The 16,517-nt window shown below is 32.4% G+C and overlaps 1 protein-coding gene across 1 annotated transcript in view; it reads right to left on the minus strand.

Moving 5' to 3' along the window:
* LOC106133838 (glutamate receptor 1-like) overlaps nt 1-16,517 on the minus strand; it is a 72,533-nt gene that overhangs the window by 24,341 nt on the left and 31,675 nt on the right. Inside the window, exon 3 of the mRNA XM_060953808.1 lies at nt 13,842-13,971. Within this exon, the coding sequence (XP_060809791.1) occupies nt 13,842-13,971 (130 nt within the window). The remainder of the gene's footprint in view (nt 1-13,841; nt 13,972-16,517) is intronic.

The raw sequence follows: 16,517 nt of genomic DNA on the forward strand, positions 1-16,517 counted from the left end.
TAAAACTAAATACCATTTGTGTTCGAGAGAATTCAAAGCAAAATGGTTTGGAGTCGAGCCAAATGTCCATAGTTTTTCTACTCGTCAGTTCATCAATCTATTCAACACTTAACAGTCATTATCAAATAGATTACAATATACTTAGTACCCGAAAATTATGAAGCGAAGGAAGTATGCAGAGATCGTGGCAAGTGGAAAGAGGTACCTAGTCTCTGCCTACCCCTCCGGGAAAGAGGCGTGATTTTATGTATGTATGTATGTACTTAGTTTGCCTTATTATAGCTAAAAACTTCTGTTATAAATTCAGATTTAAAATAATTGTAATTCAGAAGTTAGATACGATAACATTAGCGACAGTCGTTCTTGTAAATTTAAAGAAGTAGATTCATTCTACTAAAGTCTTTAGATGTTTGGAGTTAGCTCCCGAGTAGTTGCTCCATCGTACACTAACTTTTCAAAGGTCTTTTTGTAGCATCTGCCAAATTCGAATCGAAAAGTTTGTCTTTATCTTTAAAAGTCCAGCACAGAAACGATTGGCAAGCTTAGAAGATATTTTGATAGGTACTTAGTATACTGAAAGTCCCAAGAGATTCAACTTGTTGATTTTTTATGGACAGGCTGCCTTTTTGGGAACTCGAACGGTATTTTTATTTATTTTTACCAACATGTATTTATGAGATAAGATTTAATATCTAGTCAAAGAAAAGTTGCCGAGTACGTTAAAAATGGTCTTTATTTCATCTATTGCATTACCAGCTTTTGCTTTTAAAGATCAAGGTGTTTATACAAAATATACAAGTAAAGTTTTCAATCATACCACATGCAATAGAAAACCAATTAGAGAGTAATAATAATAATATTCGTTAACACTCATTCAACAGAAAAAACTGTCGCGATAAACTAAAAATTTTGTTCAAAACGTAAGGCAAGAAGACCATTTCTTTTTGTAAAGAAAATTATCTACTGCAGAGCGGGGAGGCAAGTCGGCGGAATTCCGGCCTTGTTGCTAGTTGGACGTGATTTCTACAGTCATCATTACGTCTTTTCTTATATTGTGCGAGATGAATAGAGCCTCAACGGCCAACAAGTCAATTGCTACCCGCTCGTGACTGGGTGGGGTGAAAATTTGTCAAAGACGATTCTTCCGTGGCGTAAACAATTACCTATAGATATAGGTATATTTCGCTAGTGATGTTGGAACTATGCAATGAAAAGAATACATTACTTATCGACGGAAAGCAGGAACTTAAGAAATTGTCTGAAAAAAAAACATATTTTGGAATAAGTGAATGAGATTAATGTAACGCAAAAAGGTAATTAGTACTTACTATTGGGACATGCAGTTACATTCTAATAAGTCAACGAAAACAAAAACACATCCATTTTCCATAACATTATGATATAGAAAAGCAAAAACGTCGGATACTAAGGCGCGCAGTTGTAAGACTTTTGATCATCAAACAAAAAAAACAGTTGATAATAATGTATACCTAATATTTCATATTTAAGGATTTACTTTTAAAATATATCACAGTTCACAACAACATTTCAATGTAATTAAAATTTGATTAACAAAGTGTTTACATAAAGGTATGCACAACATGTTTTGTCAAAAAGTTTACAAAACAGGAACATTTAGTAGCTAAATAACAACAATGAATTATAATTTTATTGTACAGTTGCCTACAGACACATGAGCCCTTTTCTGCAAGAGGCCTATTAATTAGTTATTTAATTTTAATATAAATTCTATTGGCAAAAACATTTTTCATTGTAAAAAGTATGTTTGCTTCAAACTCTGGCTCGTGTTTGGTAAGGCCATGTTAAACGTAAAAAGTAACCGCGTGTGTTTCGGGAAATCCCCTGTTAGTGCACCACTAGTTCATAAAAGGAAAATACATGCTACTCGTATAATGCTACATGGATTGGGCTGTGCATTGATATGTCAATCAGTGTCTTTTTTATATATTTAGAAGACAAGAAGAAATTGTGTAGCTAAATTAACATCCTATAAAAAATATCGAGCTTATTTTATGGTTAGCTCCATCAGTGTCTTTTTTTTGATATATTTATCCTTATGTTATAAAATTAATGACGTATTTTAAAGTTTACGTTGCCGACAGTACTTTAATGATGCTTCTTCTTTACGTCTAAAAGTGGGTACCCAACACGGTAACTTTGAAAGCATTTGCACTAATCCCTTAATCTTATCACGTAACGAATTCCCTTTCCTAAAATTTACGAAAATAGGAATATTGTTATCGCTAACCCCTTTATGAATGAAACATGAGTCTTGTATTATCTATAACATTACAACCCTACACTTGGTAAATTAAAACTGTGTAATGAAAATTTACCATACATAATTTTACATAGGTAATATACCTATGTAAATTTGAAGTTATATAGTATAAGTTAATAATAATACCTATGTTTTACCAAGTGTTTATTTAATATAGAAACATACATACATACATAAAATCACGCCTCTTTCCCGGAGGGGTAGGCAGAGATTACCTCTTTCCACTTGCCACGATCTCTGCATACTTCCTTCGCTTCATCCACATTCATAACTCTCTTCATGCAAGCTCAGCGGTTTCGGGTACTTTTGACCTGACCCTTTACCAGGACGGCCTTAATTTGATCAAGGTACGTTCGTCTAGGTCTTCCCACTCCGACGTTTCACTCCACACTCTCCTTGTATATCCGCTTAGTCAACCTGCTTTCATTCATCCTCTCCACATACCCTTTAATATAGAAAACATATTATTAATTTTTATTTCCGTACTAACTTTCGCCTGGGGTTATATTCGCGTGAAAACTTTAACAGACAAAACTTGCAGAAGCTATAGGTATTTTATAACAAGGTTCCTTCCTATAAATCGTTAAAAATATTATGCAAAATAAAACTCTACTTTTTGAAAATAAAAATATAATACGTTCTTAAAGCTGTACAAGAACTACATAGAACCTAGGCAGCAATGTAAATATATTAGAAAGCGATTCTTACAAAGGTTTATTACATAATATAGAAGTACCAAGTGAATAAATGTCTTTCGGGGACAATCTCAGACCCTCGTAACCTTATTCCTTTGAATGACACGTTAATCCAACGAACCCAGCTGGTCATTTAATGATGCCTAGGAGACTTAAGGGCGAGTTTATTAATGTGATTTCAGGAAGTAATGTGATTCCAATGTTATTAATTTGATGATCCTGAGAATTTACAAGTGTGTCGAAGATGCTTTCGTAATGTATTCAAATGTAATTTTTCTTTGCTCTCTGCTTTAAGATAACATCATACAGGGAATGTACATGTAAAATATGCAAATATTATATAATTTAAATTTTTCATTTCTTAACTTTGTCAAAGTGTAAATCATCAAATCAAAAAAATATAATTGCGAATGTGTTAAGCAACACGATTCGTCAAAATATTCGGTGCAGTTATAGTTCTTTACTCTTTCAAATTAGCTCTGTCATTTTATGTATTTTTTTCTTTTTCTAAATCCTTTTACATTTATGTGAGGAACTAAGGACTCTCTTGAGTTTATGCTCTGTCTAAAAACTGCGCAAATTGCAAAAATAAACAGTACACTAAACATATTATACCCTCCTTATTTCTATTTATTATTACTCTCTATTTGAGTCGCGGGTCAAAAATCCCCCATCCGAGTGTAGCATCGCCAGCTTTACTTGCGGTTTTCACGGCTCGTCGACTAGTTTCTCAACGCTATCGAACTAAGTATAGACTAACGGTTGTAATTGACGCTCGCTGTGAGATGACACCACAAAACCGCATTAAGCTGTGGTCTTATCAAAGGCCAGGAAACTGAATACAGTCGGTTTGAAAGATACTATTTCCATGATCGACAATTTTAAAAAACAGAGATGAACTAACGATACCAATGTACAATTTTCGGTAAAAGTTCGCTTCGTTTGGCGTCATATCTCATAAATCGGAATAATATTAAAGTATTATATAATAAAATGTCATAAAATAATCTGAATAAATTGAGGTAGGTTTTAGTTACTAGTGCAACGTATTATTCTAATATCCATGGCAATTGAATAATTTATTATGAATAGGATACGTGTAAAAGTCGTACGTAAGTCGGTAAGATTAACCATTACTGTAACATAAATTTTCTGATGATATCCCAAAACACGTGTGTGCATTGTTTTGTCGCATGGTTTAGCTAGAGTTGGCTTAAGCAATTGGTTTCTGCTCAATCAGCTGTAGGAATTAACCAAAAGATATATGTATATAAGTGTTCAATATGAACAAGTGATTACTTTTTACTCATTCCAATTGCCTATATAATTAGCAATATAAAACACTATAATTAGCTAATAATAAATCCTGCTACATTCCAACGGAAGTGTTCCTTTTTCGAGGAAATTTGGATTGTAAAATTAAGGTTAAAAGAAGTTTAAATACCAACAAAATTTTATAGCGACAGGAAGTACCTCCGTAATGAAATTTGAAGCCTTCGGTCAACCGTTAACACTTTCCACAGATCATTATTATATGAAATTAAATTGAGCGGCATAACTTTGCGCTGTAGTAATAAAATTCATTATAGCAGAATCCCCGGCGAAGCGGTTAGAAACGGAACACCCGGGTTTTATACATTAAATTCGCTGAATAAATTGGAAGTCGATAAAACCGTTCCTACCTCCAGGACCACTGACTTATACTGGAAATGCAATGCATAAATTTTTCTAAGAAAATACTATTTGAAACTAGATGTTTGAAAATCAAATTATTTTTCTAGTTTTGTTTTAAAACGTTGGTATTATAAAGTTGAAAGATATGCTAATTAAATTTAAATATATTTATAAAAGTATTTTGTAATTTATAAAAATACAGCTTCGATTTCTTATTACTTGGTATAATTATTCAACATAATGGGCACCATAGATAATTTTAAATTATTACGCCCACCACAGTTTCACACCTTTATGATTTTAATATTAAAATAACCTATGTTCAATTATTAAATAACGCCATGTACTTACCAGCATAGCAATACAGCGAGGAAACGCTGCCGCCATCTTTGGTACCATGCCGCGACGGCCATTTTTAGATATCTTTATTGATGGTATTTATTTTAGCTTAAATTTATTTTTGTTTCTACATAAGTAAATTAACTACTTAGTAGAAAATTACGTAAAGAGCACAAGGAAAATTGCACATTACGTATGTAGAAAATGTTATCCAAATTGTGAACCTTCTTTCACATTTGGCTGTTGCAGTGTGATTACAAAGGCATTTACTTGGCTGACTCGAGATCTCGGCTTGTTTTATTCGTAGGTTCCGTAAATCCATCCTATTCTGTTCCCACAATACAGGATGTTGCCACAATGGGTGAACCATTGTTGCGTGTATCAAGTTTGGCGATTAGGGAGATTCGCGCACGTCTATTTGGTGTCATATTCTCAAGTTTTGAACCGTTAGTAATTTATAGTGATGATTCGGAATTTTATTGTTTGACGTTGTAGCTGAAACTATTAGTGACTCAGCTCTATTGTAGTTAAAGTTTGTCAAAATTAGTATTGAAAATATAAACTCGGTTGATAAAGAAAAACAAAAACACGATTTTACACAAAAATTCTTATTTTTGTTTGTTGTATATTTGTCTGTAATTTTATAGCTCTTTCTCACCATTATGTATTTTTGAAATGTTTCCAAGGTTTAAAGTTAACCATTCAATGCTTTACTATACAAGTAAAACAAAAATAATACAAGCTTACAATATAATATTAAACATCAATCGTTTTGTCAATAATTAAAGCACTGGTTAAGTACTTTTGATTTCAACTCGAACGAGCTCTAATTAATTTGTGTTTAAAATTTCTCGAGATATTAACATTGAAACCTTTAGCCCTCTCATCAAAACGAGGTTTGCGTTTTAACAAAGGGGGTAAGTAAGAACCGAGGCAGCGAAGAACACCCATTAGAATGCAAAAGGCATTCGAGAAATAGACAAGAAGTCATCGCGATAGCGCTATTCCGTTATTGCCTTCCCACTTAGAGTGCCTAATATTTGCAGAGTATGTGCTAAGTTCAATGTTGTTATTACTATAGTGAACAATATACACATACACATTATGTAGGCGGCTGTTAACTGCACTTCCGTCCGCTTTGAACTTAAATTCCCGTTTTTTGCATTCCCGTGGGAATTTCAAAAGTAGCCTATTTTAGTCTTGGGGATCTTATCTCTGTGCAAAATCAATTATAATCAACAATACAAAACTTTTCTCTTATAAAATTAGTATGGATATGTACATATAATATGTGTGTATCATGTATTTTTTCACTTATGAGGTATAGCAAGCCAGCAGTCTCAAGACTTGAAGGGCTACCGTGGAATTAAGACTGTGACAGGTTATTAGCCTAAAGAAGAATGCGAAGTCAAGTCACGTCTATATTCCTTGCAAGGAGGACCGAGCCAAAAGTCTTAAAAAGACCGAAAGACCACAATCAGCTGTTCGACTCAATCTGCGCGAAATAATACAGCCGACGGACTAGGTATAACTATACATTAAATATTAAAAAATAATACCTACTTAATTATAATCAATCTTCGATTTCTTTTTCTGTCTGTACTGAATTGGTAGTACGATTTACGAATACAACACAATTTTCCAAGTAAATTGTATTTAAAATGGTATTCCATAATAATAATAAGACGCTCTTTTAATTTAAAAGCGCACGTTCTACCGTAAACCAAAGCTATGTTAAGTATAAGTATACCGACCTAGCATTGTTTCGTCCATGCCCTGCTATTTTGCATTTGTGTACCGCAAATGACTGAATGTGATTCACTTAATTATAATATTCTAGAACAAAGACAGTAATTAAATCCGCTCTTCTGTGAGCTCCTTTGATATTTCTAGTCAATATTAATTATTCGGTGCCTGTGAAATATCAGGAAAATGTGTGGTAGGAATAGTAAGGTCAACACAGATCGTATTAAACTTTGAGATTAAAGGGACAAATGTGATATCAAAAGGAGACCTGTTCAAACAAGTTCTCGTAAGTTATATATAAACAGACTTCTTTGTGTAGAAAAATTGTTGACAAAATTGAATGCAAGGGTGGTCGTGCTCTGAATAGAGAGAAATTTAAAACTGCTAACGACTGATATTCAGCAGGGAACTGTAATCGACGCCGATAATGATGACCTCAGTGAACGATGATCTTGCGAAATGGCAGGCCGTATTAAAATCAAACGAACGTTTTACGTCACAAATACCTTGGATTATTCTATCGCTTATTCGTATTGCAAACGTTTTTAATATAAATTTTTAAACGCGGAGTGAGCTATTCTCGAATAAAGTGAATTTACGAAATTGATAGAAAGTCCTCTTGGTATGAAAATATTTGGATCTTGGTTTTTCGCTGCGAACGAAACATCTTTCAAGTGGCGCATACCGGCTCGACTCAATCACACTTTGGCTAGAAATGAAAAAGTTAAACTTAGACACTTCGCGAGAAACAGGCGCCAAGCGCCGCACCGCGCTGTTTGCAGAGCTATTTTTCTTTTGATAAAAAGAGGAGTGCTATAGTTTGGCTTATAAAGCTCGGTCCAGGTGTTTCGATGGATTTTCGTAAAACTTATCTCCCAACAATAACTGATAGAAAAGCGAATAGGTAATGTAGATAGAATAAGACATTTATAATTCAAATGCGTTTAATCGCTGAACAAGTAACAGTAAATTAAAAACATTTTAAATGCTTTTTATTAATTCATAATAATTACAATGAACAAATAATTATTTTCAGTTAATTAACAATTTAGTTAATTTTTCAGTTAATTCCATTTCAACTCTGTGGTTTTATAATTGTCTGCAAAACTTTACACTGCAATAAATAATAATTAGCAAATTACTTTTATAGAATGCGGATTAAATTTTAAAGTTTTGGTTTAAAATTTCAAACTTGATCTGCTGATAATACGAGTAATGTGATACATCCATTCATAGTAAAAACATAATATCACGTCTTTATTATTTACGAAGTAAACAGATCCACACAAGACTGGAATGCCACGTTCAGCTTGTTGGCTCAATTATCAGTATAATCCTCAGATTACTACAAATTCTCGAAACTATGTACCTACCTACATACACAATAGGGTTATTAAATGTCACTAATGATCCGAAAATGTAAAAGAACTAGAAGAAACCGAGATACATTTTAATTTTGGGTTCAATAACAAGAGTGCGTATTCAAATTAGTGTCCCGTTTCGATAGACTTTGATGTGACAGATCCAGTGAAGAGGGTACTAGGGTATCGGGCGATCTGTGTTCGCTCTGATATCCACTTTATTTTCGTTCCTCTGATATCTTGCATCTTATGGACATAATTTGCTTTTATTTGTATTATACACATTGTGCCGTGTGGTTTTCAATACTTTAGAATAAGAACATCTCTTTCCCACGGATGACGTAAAAGACAACTAAGGGATAATCTAATAAACCTGGGATTCTTCTTGTAGGCTAGCAACTTGTCGCAATTTGAATCTCAATATTATCATCAAGCCATACAGCCGCGGCCTTCCAGTTTTTGCGAGACTGTTGGCTTTATCTACCCCGTAAGGTATAAACATGTGATTATATTATGTATGTATTGTATTTTACCTACACTGTAGGATTGGAAAAATATTTGCAAACAAGTATTTTACGCGTCATGAGTGTGTATGAAGAACTGGCAGACTGGTCAGTAAAATGATTCGGATAACGTTACATATATTATATGTTTTTTTTTTATTTTTTTTATATACGGGACAAATTACACAGATTGAGTTAGCCTCGAAGTAAGATCGAGACTTGTGTTACGAGATACTAACTCAACGATACTATATTTTATCATAAATACTTATATAGAAAAATATCCAAGACCCAGGCCAATCAGAGAAAGTTCGTTTCTCATCATGCCCTGTCCGGGATTCGAACCCGGGACCTCCGGTGACACAGACAAGCGCACTACCGCTGCGCCACAGAGGCCGTCATTATTATAATATATTTATTAATTATAATAGCTATATGTTTGATATTAGTTTTTATAGATTAATAAAAAGAAAGTGTATGTTATTTAGTGGTGATAGCCATTGGATTTTGATTTTGCAATAAATTTATAATTGTATCGTTACACAAATACTATTTTATCTATAATTCTTCATGTTACCTATCTTTTTTTACTTTAAATATGATGTCGTCCGCCTGTAGCGTAGGTCTTGTATAGGAAAATGTGTTATTATGAAGTTACTGTAAAGTTTCACCAAAATTATTCAGTACATTTTGCGTGAAAGAATAACCAACATAATGTTAGACAAACTAATTTTTTTCTTTTATTGTAGCCTTAATATACCGCTATGTCTAGATTGTTAAAATTTGGCATTTAGGTTCTTTGGGTGATGAAGCGTATAACTAGGAAGGATTTTCCGAAATTCCCATGGGAACGGGAATTAGTGGGTTTTAATTTAATTTTATTCTATACATTTTTAAGATATATTGTTAATTATGCAGATTCACTGCGCACATACCTTCCTATTGTCGACGTTTCAACATTATACTGTCACTCAAAAACTAAATCCATACCCAATCTTTCCATAGAAAATGCACTTGAACTGCTTTTATTTTTCCAATGTCTTTTTACAACCACCTTAGAGCCGCATCTGCATCGAGCCAGGCATCTGTACTTAGTTTTTATGAAGTTTTTATTATTTTTATTTTCCGCCAGAATACGGGCGAGTTTTTTAATGTTATCTTCATTAAACTTTGATAAGATATTTAAGTGTTTAAAAAAAACTATCCCTGATTAAGTAGAAGCGGGTTTGAAGTTCTTATAGGTTTTACATTTACACAAATATAGTTATTCTTGTCTCTTTGAGATGAGTTGTATTAACGAAAGCAAGTAAAAAGCGTATTTATTTTTAGCAAAAGAGTTAATATTTTTGTGCGTCTCAGTTATGAATTGTCAAATGTTTATTTATACACAAACCTACAGTACATATCGCTAAGAAAAAAATTAGACTTAACAACAAATTTCAAAATAATTAATAATAATTACAATTTAAATTATAATAACAGAAGCAATATAAAATTACTTTTAAAAATATACGAAGATAAAAATATTGAATGAATACATGTGGGAAAGTAGGTAAGACATGTCAGTATTGAATATAGGGGAAAGTAAGTTTCTATTTCACGTGTTTTATATGTAAATGGTTTTTACGGTTGGCAAAGTGCTTTCTCGTTGAAGGTGGCTGTGACACGAAATGAATTTCACGTCTCCTCCGACGGCCCTACCTGGGATAACCAAAGTAGTTAAGGTTCTATCCTTTTATGGTATTTTTATTAAATAAATAGATAAGTTATAACTAATTCAATTAAAATTTCCCATTTCGCTTCATGTTATGGTATCCTAAAGAAATGACTGAATAATTTAGAAATCACAACAAAAACAAAACTTTGCCTCTGTTTTTTTTTAAATTTCCTTTTGTTTTCATATTGAGTGTAGTTGAAATGTTATATCATTTCCCGAAATACTTATAAATTAACTGTAAAAAGTCACAATCAAGTAAAACTACAAATAAATACGAGTACAACGTATTTTTTTATATTCAGGTGGAAAAATAGCTCTATACACAGAGTTTTTCATGTGAAAACAAAACAAAAAACATATTAAAACAAAACTAAAAAGAAACTACGTTTCAAAATACTAACGTTTCTATGAATTCCGGGGCGAAATAAATTGAATACTCGTAACATTTTTTTTCCAGCAAGCGCTGTCTTATATCTATTGGTAACTCTAAAATAACATTCGTTGCTGTGAAAATGTAAAAATATTCTTTTTTATTTATTAACGAAGTTAATGATCCTAAACCCAATTCTCACTTTCAGTTTTAACTCACTTAATTACTATTATCCCCATAAATTTTCAGCTCGCTAAAAGCACCAAGCAAAACATTAATTTCACCAAAACACTAAAGTGAAAAATTGATAACTAAGTTTAATTAGCCGTGTGAATCTTAAATTTATTTGAGGATTGTCTACTAAAATACATTACAAATAAATTGTCTATATACATTACAAATGGATTGTCTACTAAAATACAATACAAACTAATGCACACAAGGAAATCTTCACACACACACATATCATGATAATGATTTATTATGTACGGAAATTATGACTAACGGAAACATCTTATTTATACGTTCATTTGGCGTTTACATTGTAAACATCATGCACCACTCGTCAGCACAGCGTTCAATCAGAATTACACGACGTGAATACCAAATATGCTCATTATAGTAAGCTCGGTACATTACTGGGTTGGTATTCTCATATCGTTCTATACGTTTTCATTTCACGCGTATTTTCAACCACAAAATGAATTATATGTGAGCTAATTTGCTTTTAAGAATATGGAGTTCGAATTATTAATTTGATTCAATAGTATTTTTTTTATATATGTAAGGGTAAGCTCTGTTGGTGATTTTGATTTAACCAAATTATCATCTTTAAATATCCTTTATTTTATAAAATTTGTAACCATGATTTTTTTATCATTAGGTAGTAATCTCAAAAATTATAAAATCTAGGTTTACGTTCTGGGCAATGGAGACATAAAGTGATAAAGAAGATTCAATACTGTAATTCTATGAAGTTTTAATTCTGAGAAAATTAGTGCAATCAATATAAGTTTCGTTTTCCTTTACAAGGCATCCTAAAATCGTGCGCCCGGTTTTGATAAAATCCCAAAATACACAACAAATTTTCCGTTCGGACATAAAACGGCTGAAGGTAGTTGAAAATATTGTACAGAATTAACATTCCAGACGACGGCATTTTAAAAACTCGCCTTCGTTTTGCCTCAGAAATAAAGGCGTAACATTTACCCGCTTTAATACTTTTCTCACTGAGGAATAATAATGAAGGGAAAAATATATCTGCTAAATTTAAATGCTGCAAATTATGTATGTTGTTTGTATTTTATATTTCAAAGTAACTTAGTATCAATTTTGGGTTTGCACTGTAATGTTTCCAAAGTTATGGTATAGTTTTGTTTATTTTCTTTAAATAATAAGTATATAAAGGCAAGGTGTTCAATATTAAACTTAAGTATGTTAATATTTTATGCACTACCTTCGTAATTTTTAGAAACATTTTTCAATTATTTAATAGGTACCTACCTAAGTCGATAGCATAGAAATAGTATTAGGTACTAAATAAATAGCAATCGATTTGTCGAGCAAACTTCCGTGCTAAAGTTTAATTGCTATTCATACATATATACACACATATTTATAATCATGTCTATATCCCTTACGGGGTTAACAGAACATGGCCAACAGTTTTGAAAAAACTGAAAGGCCACGTTCAGCTGTTCGGCTTATGATGGAATTAAGATTTTAATGGTAGCTAGCCGATCGCCAACAAGAAGAAACTCAAGTTTATTAGCCTGTCTCTTTTTCGCTTTTTATGACATCAATGGGAAAAATATGGAGAGGTCCTATTCTAACGTGCCGGCAACCACATGCTATTCATTGACAAAGGTAAGTAATCGTTTAATACAGTAAAAAAATCGTACGAGCAGTTTGAATATTATGTGATATTAAACTGCGCCATGATTCGCGTTTAAAGGCTCGTAGGAAATTGGGACGTCACGAATCAGGATACTGAACAAACGCGGACCGAGCGCTAAATTTTCTCGCAGTAAAATCTCGTGCACTTTAGAGTTAAACCCTCGCCGTTGTTGGCAGGTTGATCTTGACTTTAATTTTAAGTTTTGTCTTCATCTTCTTAAATTAATGTTAAATTTAGGTGTGCCTGTTTAAGCTTTTGTTGGTTTGAAATTAATATTTATTATTTTGTTTATTTTGAATACTTCGGATAACTTATAAGTAGGTACGCATGCATAAGGTTGACCAAAATTTATTTAACCTTACTTATTGAATCTTGCTTATTTTTGGGAAAACTTATTTTATTTATGAAAAGAAAAGAAACGTCTGATGCACATTTCTAGACACATTATTTACTAATAACTGGACCTCAGCTCCTCAGATTGGTTAATTTATATCCGTAACCAACCGCCAAACAACACAATATGTTTGACCGTAAGTAAACTTCTTACAGGAAAGCGAACAAAAAGTTGATCGCTTGATTGATGGTTCCTGCGGCACAAGTGGCGAAAAAAAAACTCAAGCGCCATTGTCTGCCGCAGTATAAGTTAGCGTAATTGTTTATCTTCTTGAAAACTGACGACGTCTACAATTGAGCTCAATTTTTTTCTGATTTTATTATTTTACCTTTTTTTTAACCTACGATCGAATAGTGGTGTTTAACGTAGGTCTTTCACATTCAGAACTGGGACTGCCACTTAAATCCAAAATGGGAACGTTATATCACTATAATTATAATTTATAATACTTAGCCTTATTAGATGTTAACATGGAAAAGGCTAAGCATTGATTATATTTTGTTCCATTAATGTGCCTGTTAAAAACGAAATCAACTTAAATGCTTTTCTTAAATAAAAAGCTCATTGATCGAAATGGTTCTTAGCTACATTTGATGCAATGATGGATGAAATTGGTTTAACGATTTCAAAGTAGGGAAAAAATTCGGAAGCAACCCTTGTATACATAAGTATGCGAATATTCCTGAGTGGAATTTAAATTGAATGGGTAAATTTACCAATTTATGATTTATTTTATCTGAAGTGCAAAGAGGGTGCAACCGGGAAACCGCGACGATAAGAAAGAGAAAAAAAAACATAGAAAAGTAAATCCTTGGAAATGTGAAAGCAAGCATGAGTACGTACCATCATGAGAATCGTAGATGTAAATAACGTTTTTCCATCCATAGTATGTGATGGTATCAATTACCGCACGGTGATAGTCAGGCCGCATGCTCACTGCGTAGTCGATGAGTCCTGATGAGGGCGGGATCACCTGCAGTAGAGAAATATGAATAAATATAATTTAATATAAGGGAAAAGGAATAAATAAATGTAAAGAGCCCAAAAATTTGTTTCTATTTATAAGAAACTGATTGTACCAGTGTTCAGTATGAAGATAGGCTACATCTTCAGAAGTTTAAAAGACTTGTAAGTGAAGTTGTGGGAGCGCTAGTATATAGATATGAGTTAACCAAAAGTAAGTTATCTTGTTATGGAAATGAAACGTAATGAATATGACGTTAAGATTTTATAATAAATATCAAACATTTTTAACAACTCTGTCATTCCAGCAGAAAATAATTCCTCATATTTTGTATCCTTATTAAATAATCACTAAGTTAATTGTTTTGCATGTGTTTGAGATATTTAATATTTCTTTTTTTCTTACTTCTTCTAAGGGTTATTTGGAAATAAACACTCTTTGTGCACGTACTTATCAACTTGCTTTTCTGGAAAGTCAGGCTGTATTTGTATTTTATGACTTTATTAAATAAGTCTCAAAGGGATTTACACCACCAGTACTTTGTATAATTGTTCCAAACAAACCCTTTCAGTGAAAGGTCAAGTTTGCAGGTCTTTCCAAGATAATTCCGTTTTCGATGTTTCCAGACCTTTGTCCACATTTTCTACCGCTTGACTTTCTACTTTTTATAAAAGAATAAAAATGCGGTAAGTACTTCCTAATTAAGACTTGGTCATTGTCTCAGAAAATTAAACGTGGTCTTTTATGATTTTATGCATATTCTGTGTCTGTTAATTTTAACTTTAGTTGAGACAATTTTATTATGTCTATTGAAATGTTTTTTTTTACTTTATCATAAAAGAGGTAAAAAGGTTTATATTTACGTACAAACGTACGATTTATTAATTTAATGTAGATAGAAAAAACTTTTAACTCTGCGACGATTAAAATTTATGATACATTAAAAAAACCTTTATTTTTCCTTAAACAATGAGAAAATAACAAGGAAAGTAAACAAAGGAACATAATGTAAAAAATGGCTTTGATATTTGGTAAAAAAATTATCCTTAATCGAACAGCGGAGTAACACGTTAAAATTGCCCAGCCTAAACGTGTTACGCATGGTGATCAATATTAAAAATCTGCGTGTAACCTAGTTTGATAGAAAAATATTTTTACTTGATAGAGATATGTATGGCTTTAAACAAATATGGACCTTTTTTGCACAGGAAGTAAATCCTCCCTGTAGGAACGCAGATTGTTACAAATCCTTCCTTGGTTCTGAAGATTAGCCGGGACTACGCCAACGCAACACCCAAGTTACCTTTGTATAACTACTTACTTAATATTATAAGAATGCTAGGTATATATATTACTTGCTTTTGTCCAGGAATCTGCTTCACAGTATTTTCAAAATTTTCCTTTTTAACGAATGTTTGTTTTTTAAGATGTTTATGGGATAAATTGCACACAGCTGTACCTTGTTAGATTATAATATATATAATATATAAATAAATACATATCAACTACAATTTCTGTACTGAATGTTGTTCTATTCATAGAATTTGAAATAATTTAATAGACTGCACTATTCCCATTTCTATGGTTGTATCGCAAAATAAGCGGACATATTACTAAGAATAATAAATAAATAAAAAAAATCATCTACTGTCAGCAATAAAAAAAAACATTAATATTGATAATTAATAGCGCAGAGTATATTTTTTCTGAGTTACGTTTGATTGCTAGTCGAGAAAAAATAACATTGCGGGGAAACCTGCACATTCATGAAACTGGATCCAAGGCTCCCTTCTAAGGTACCTACGTGACCCAGAATAAATACCAAAAGGATGTTGAATATTGTAAAGTTTTAAAATAATAAAATATTATTCTTCAATCATCCACCTCAACAAAGATATGTGGGTAGCCATTTCATTTGAAAAACAGTTTGTTCGCCAAAAGTTAAAAAAATAGTTGAAACATCTGTTATTGGTACGACGGGAGTTCTTCGCAGTCGGCTACGGTGCGTCCGCTCCAATGATTTTTCCATTAATTGTTTTATGCTTCACATGAACATTTTCAGCGAGTATTCTATTTTTTGATGCCACTTTGTTAACCTGAGTTGTATCGCCCAGATGAATAATGCAGGTTTTGTTTTCTTACATACATGATTATATGTATGTAAGAAGTCTTTGTCCCTTACGGTATAAACAGAGCCAACAGGTTTGAAAAGGGTTAAATGCTACATTCGTATGATGCTGTTTGATGGAATTGAGATTTTTTAACGCGAAACCGACTGGGTGTTGTAGAATATTATTGTCACACTTTATACGATGTATGTTAATTACTCTTGTATGAGAAAATTACAAGACGGATTTTTATGAAACTTTACATCAGTTAAGCTTAAACATTAGTAAAACCATACGCTACAAAGCCGCGGGTGGAAGTAAGACTGGTATAATGTTTTATTTTGACCATCTTTGTAGTCTTTAAAAAATAAAACTTAATCATGTGTCAGTTTTTAAATAAAGACGCAAACGGTGTGAAATAGTCTGCGACCTAGTTTTCGAGGACTT

The sequence above is a fragment of the Amyelois transitella genome, chromosome Z, assembly GCF_032362555.1.
Source record: "Amyelois transitella isolate CPQ chromosome Z, ilAmyTran1.1, whole genome shotgun sequence".
Taxonomy (NCBI): domain Eukaryota; kingdom Metazoa; phylum Arthropoda; class Insecta; order Lepidoptera; family Pyralidae; genus Amyelois; species Amyelois transitella.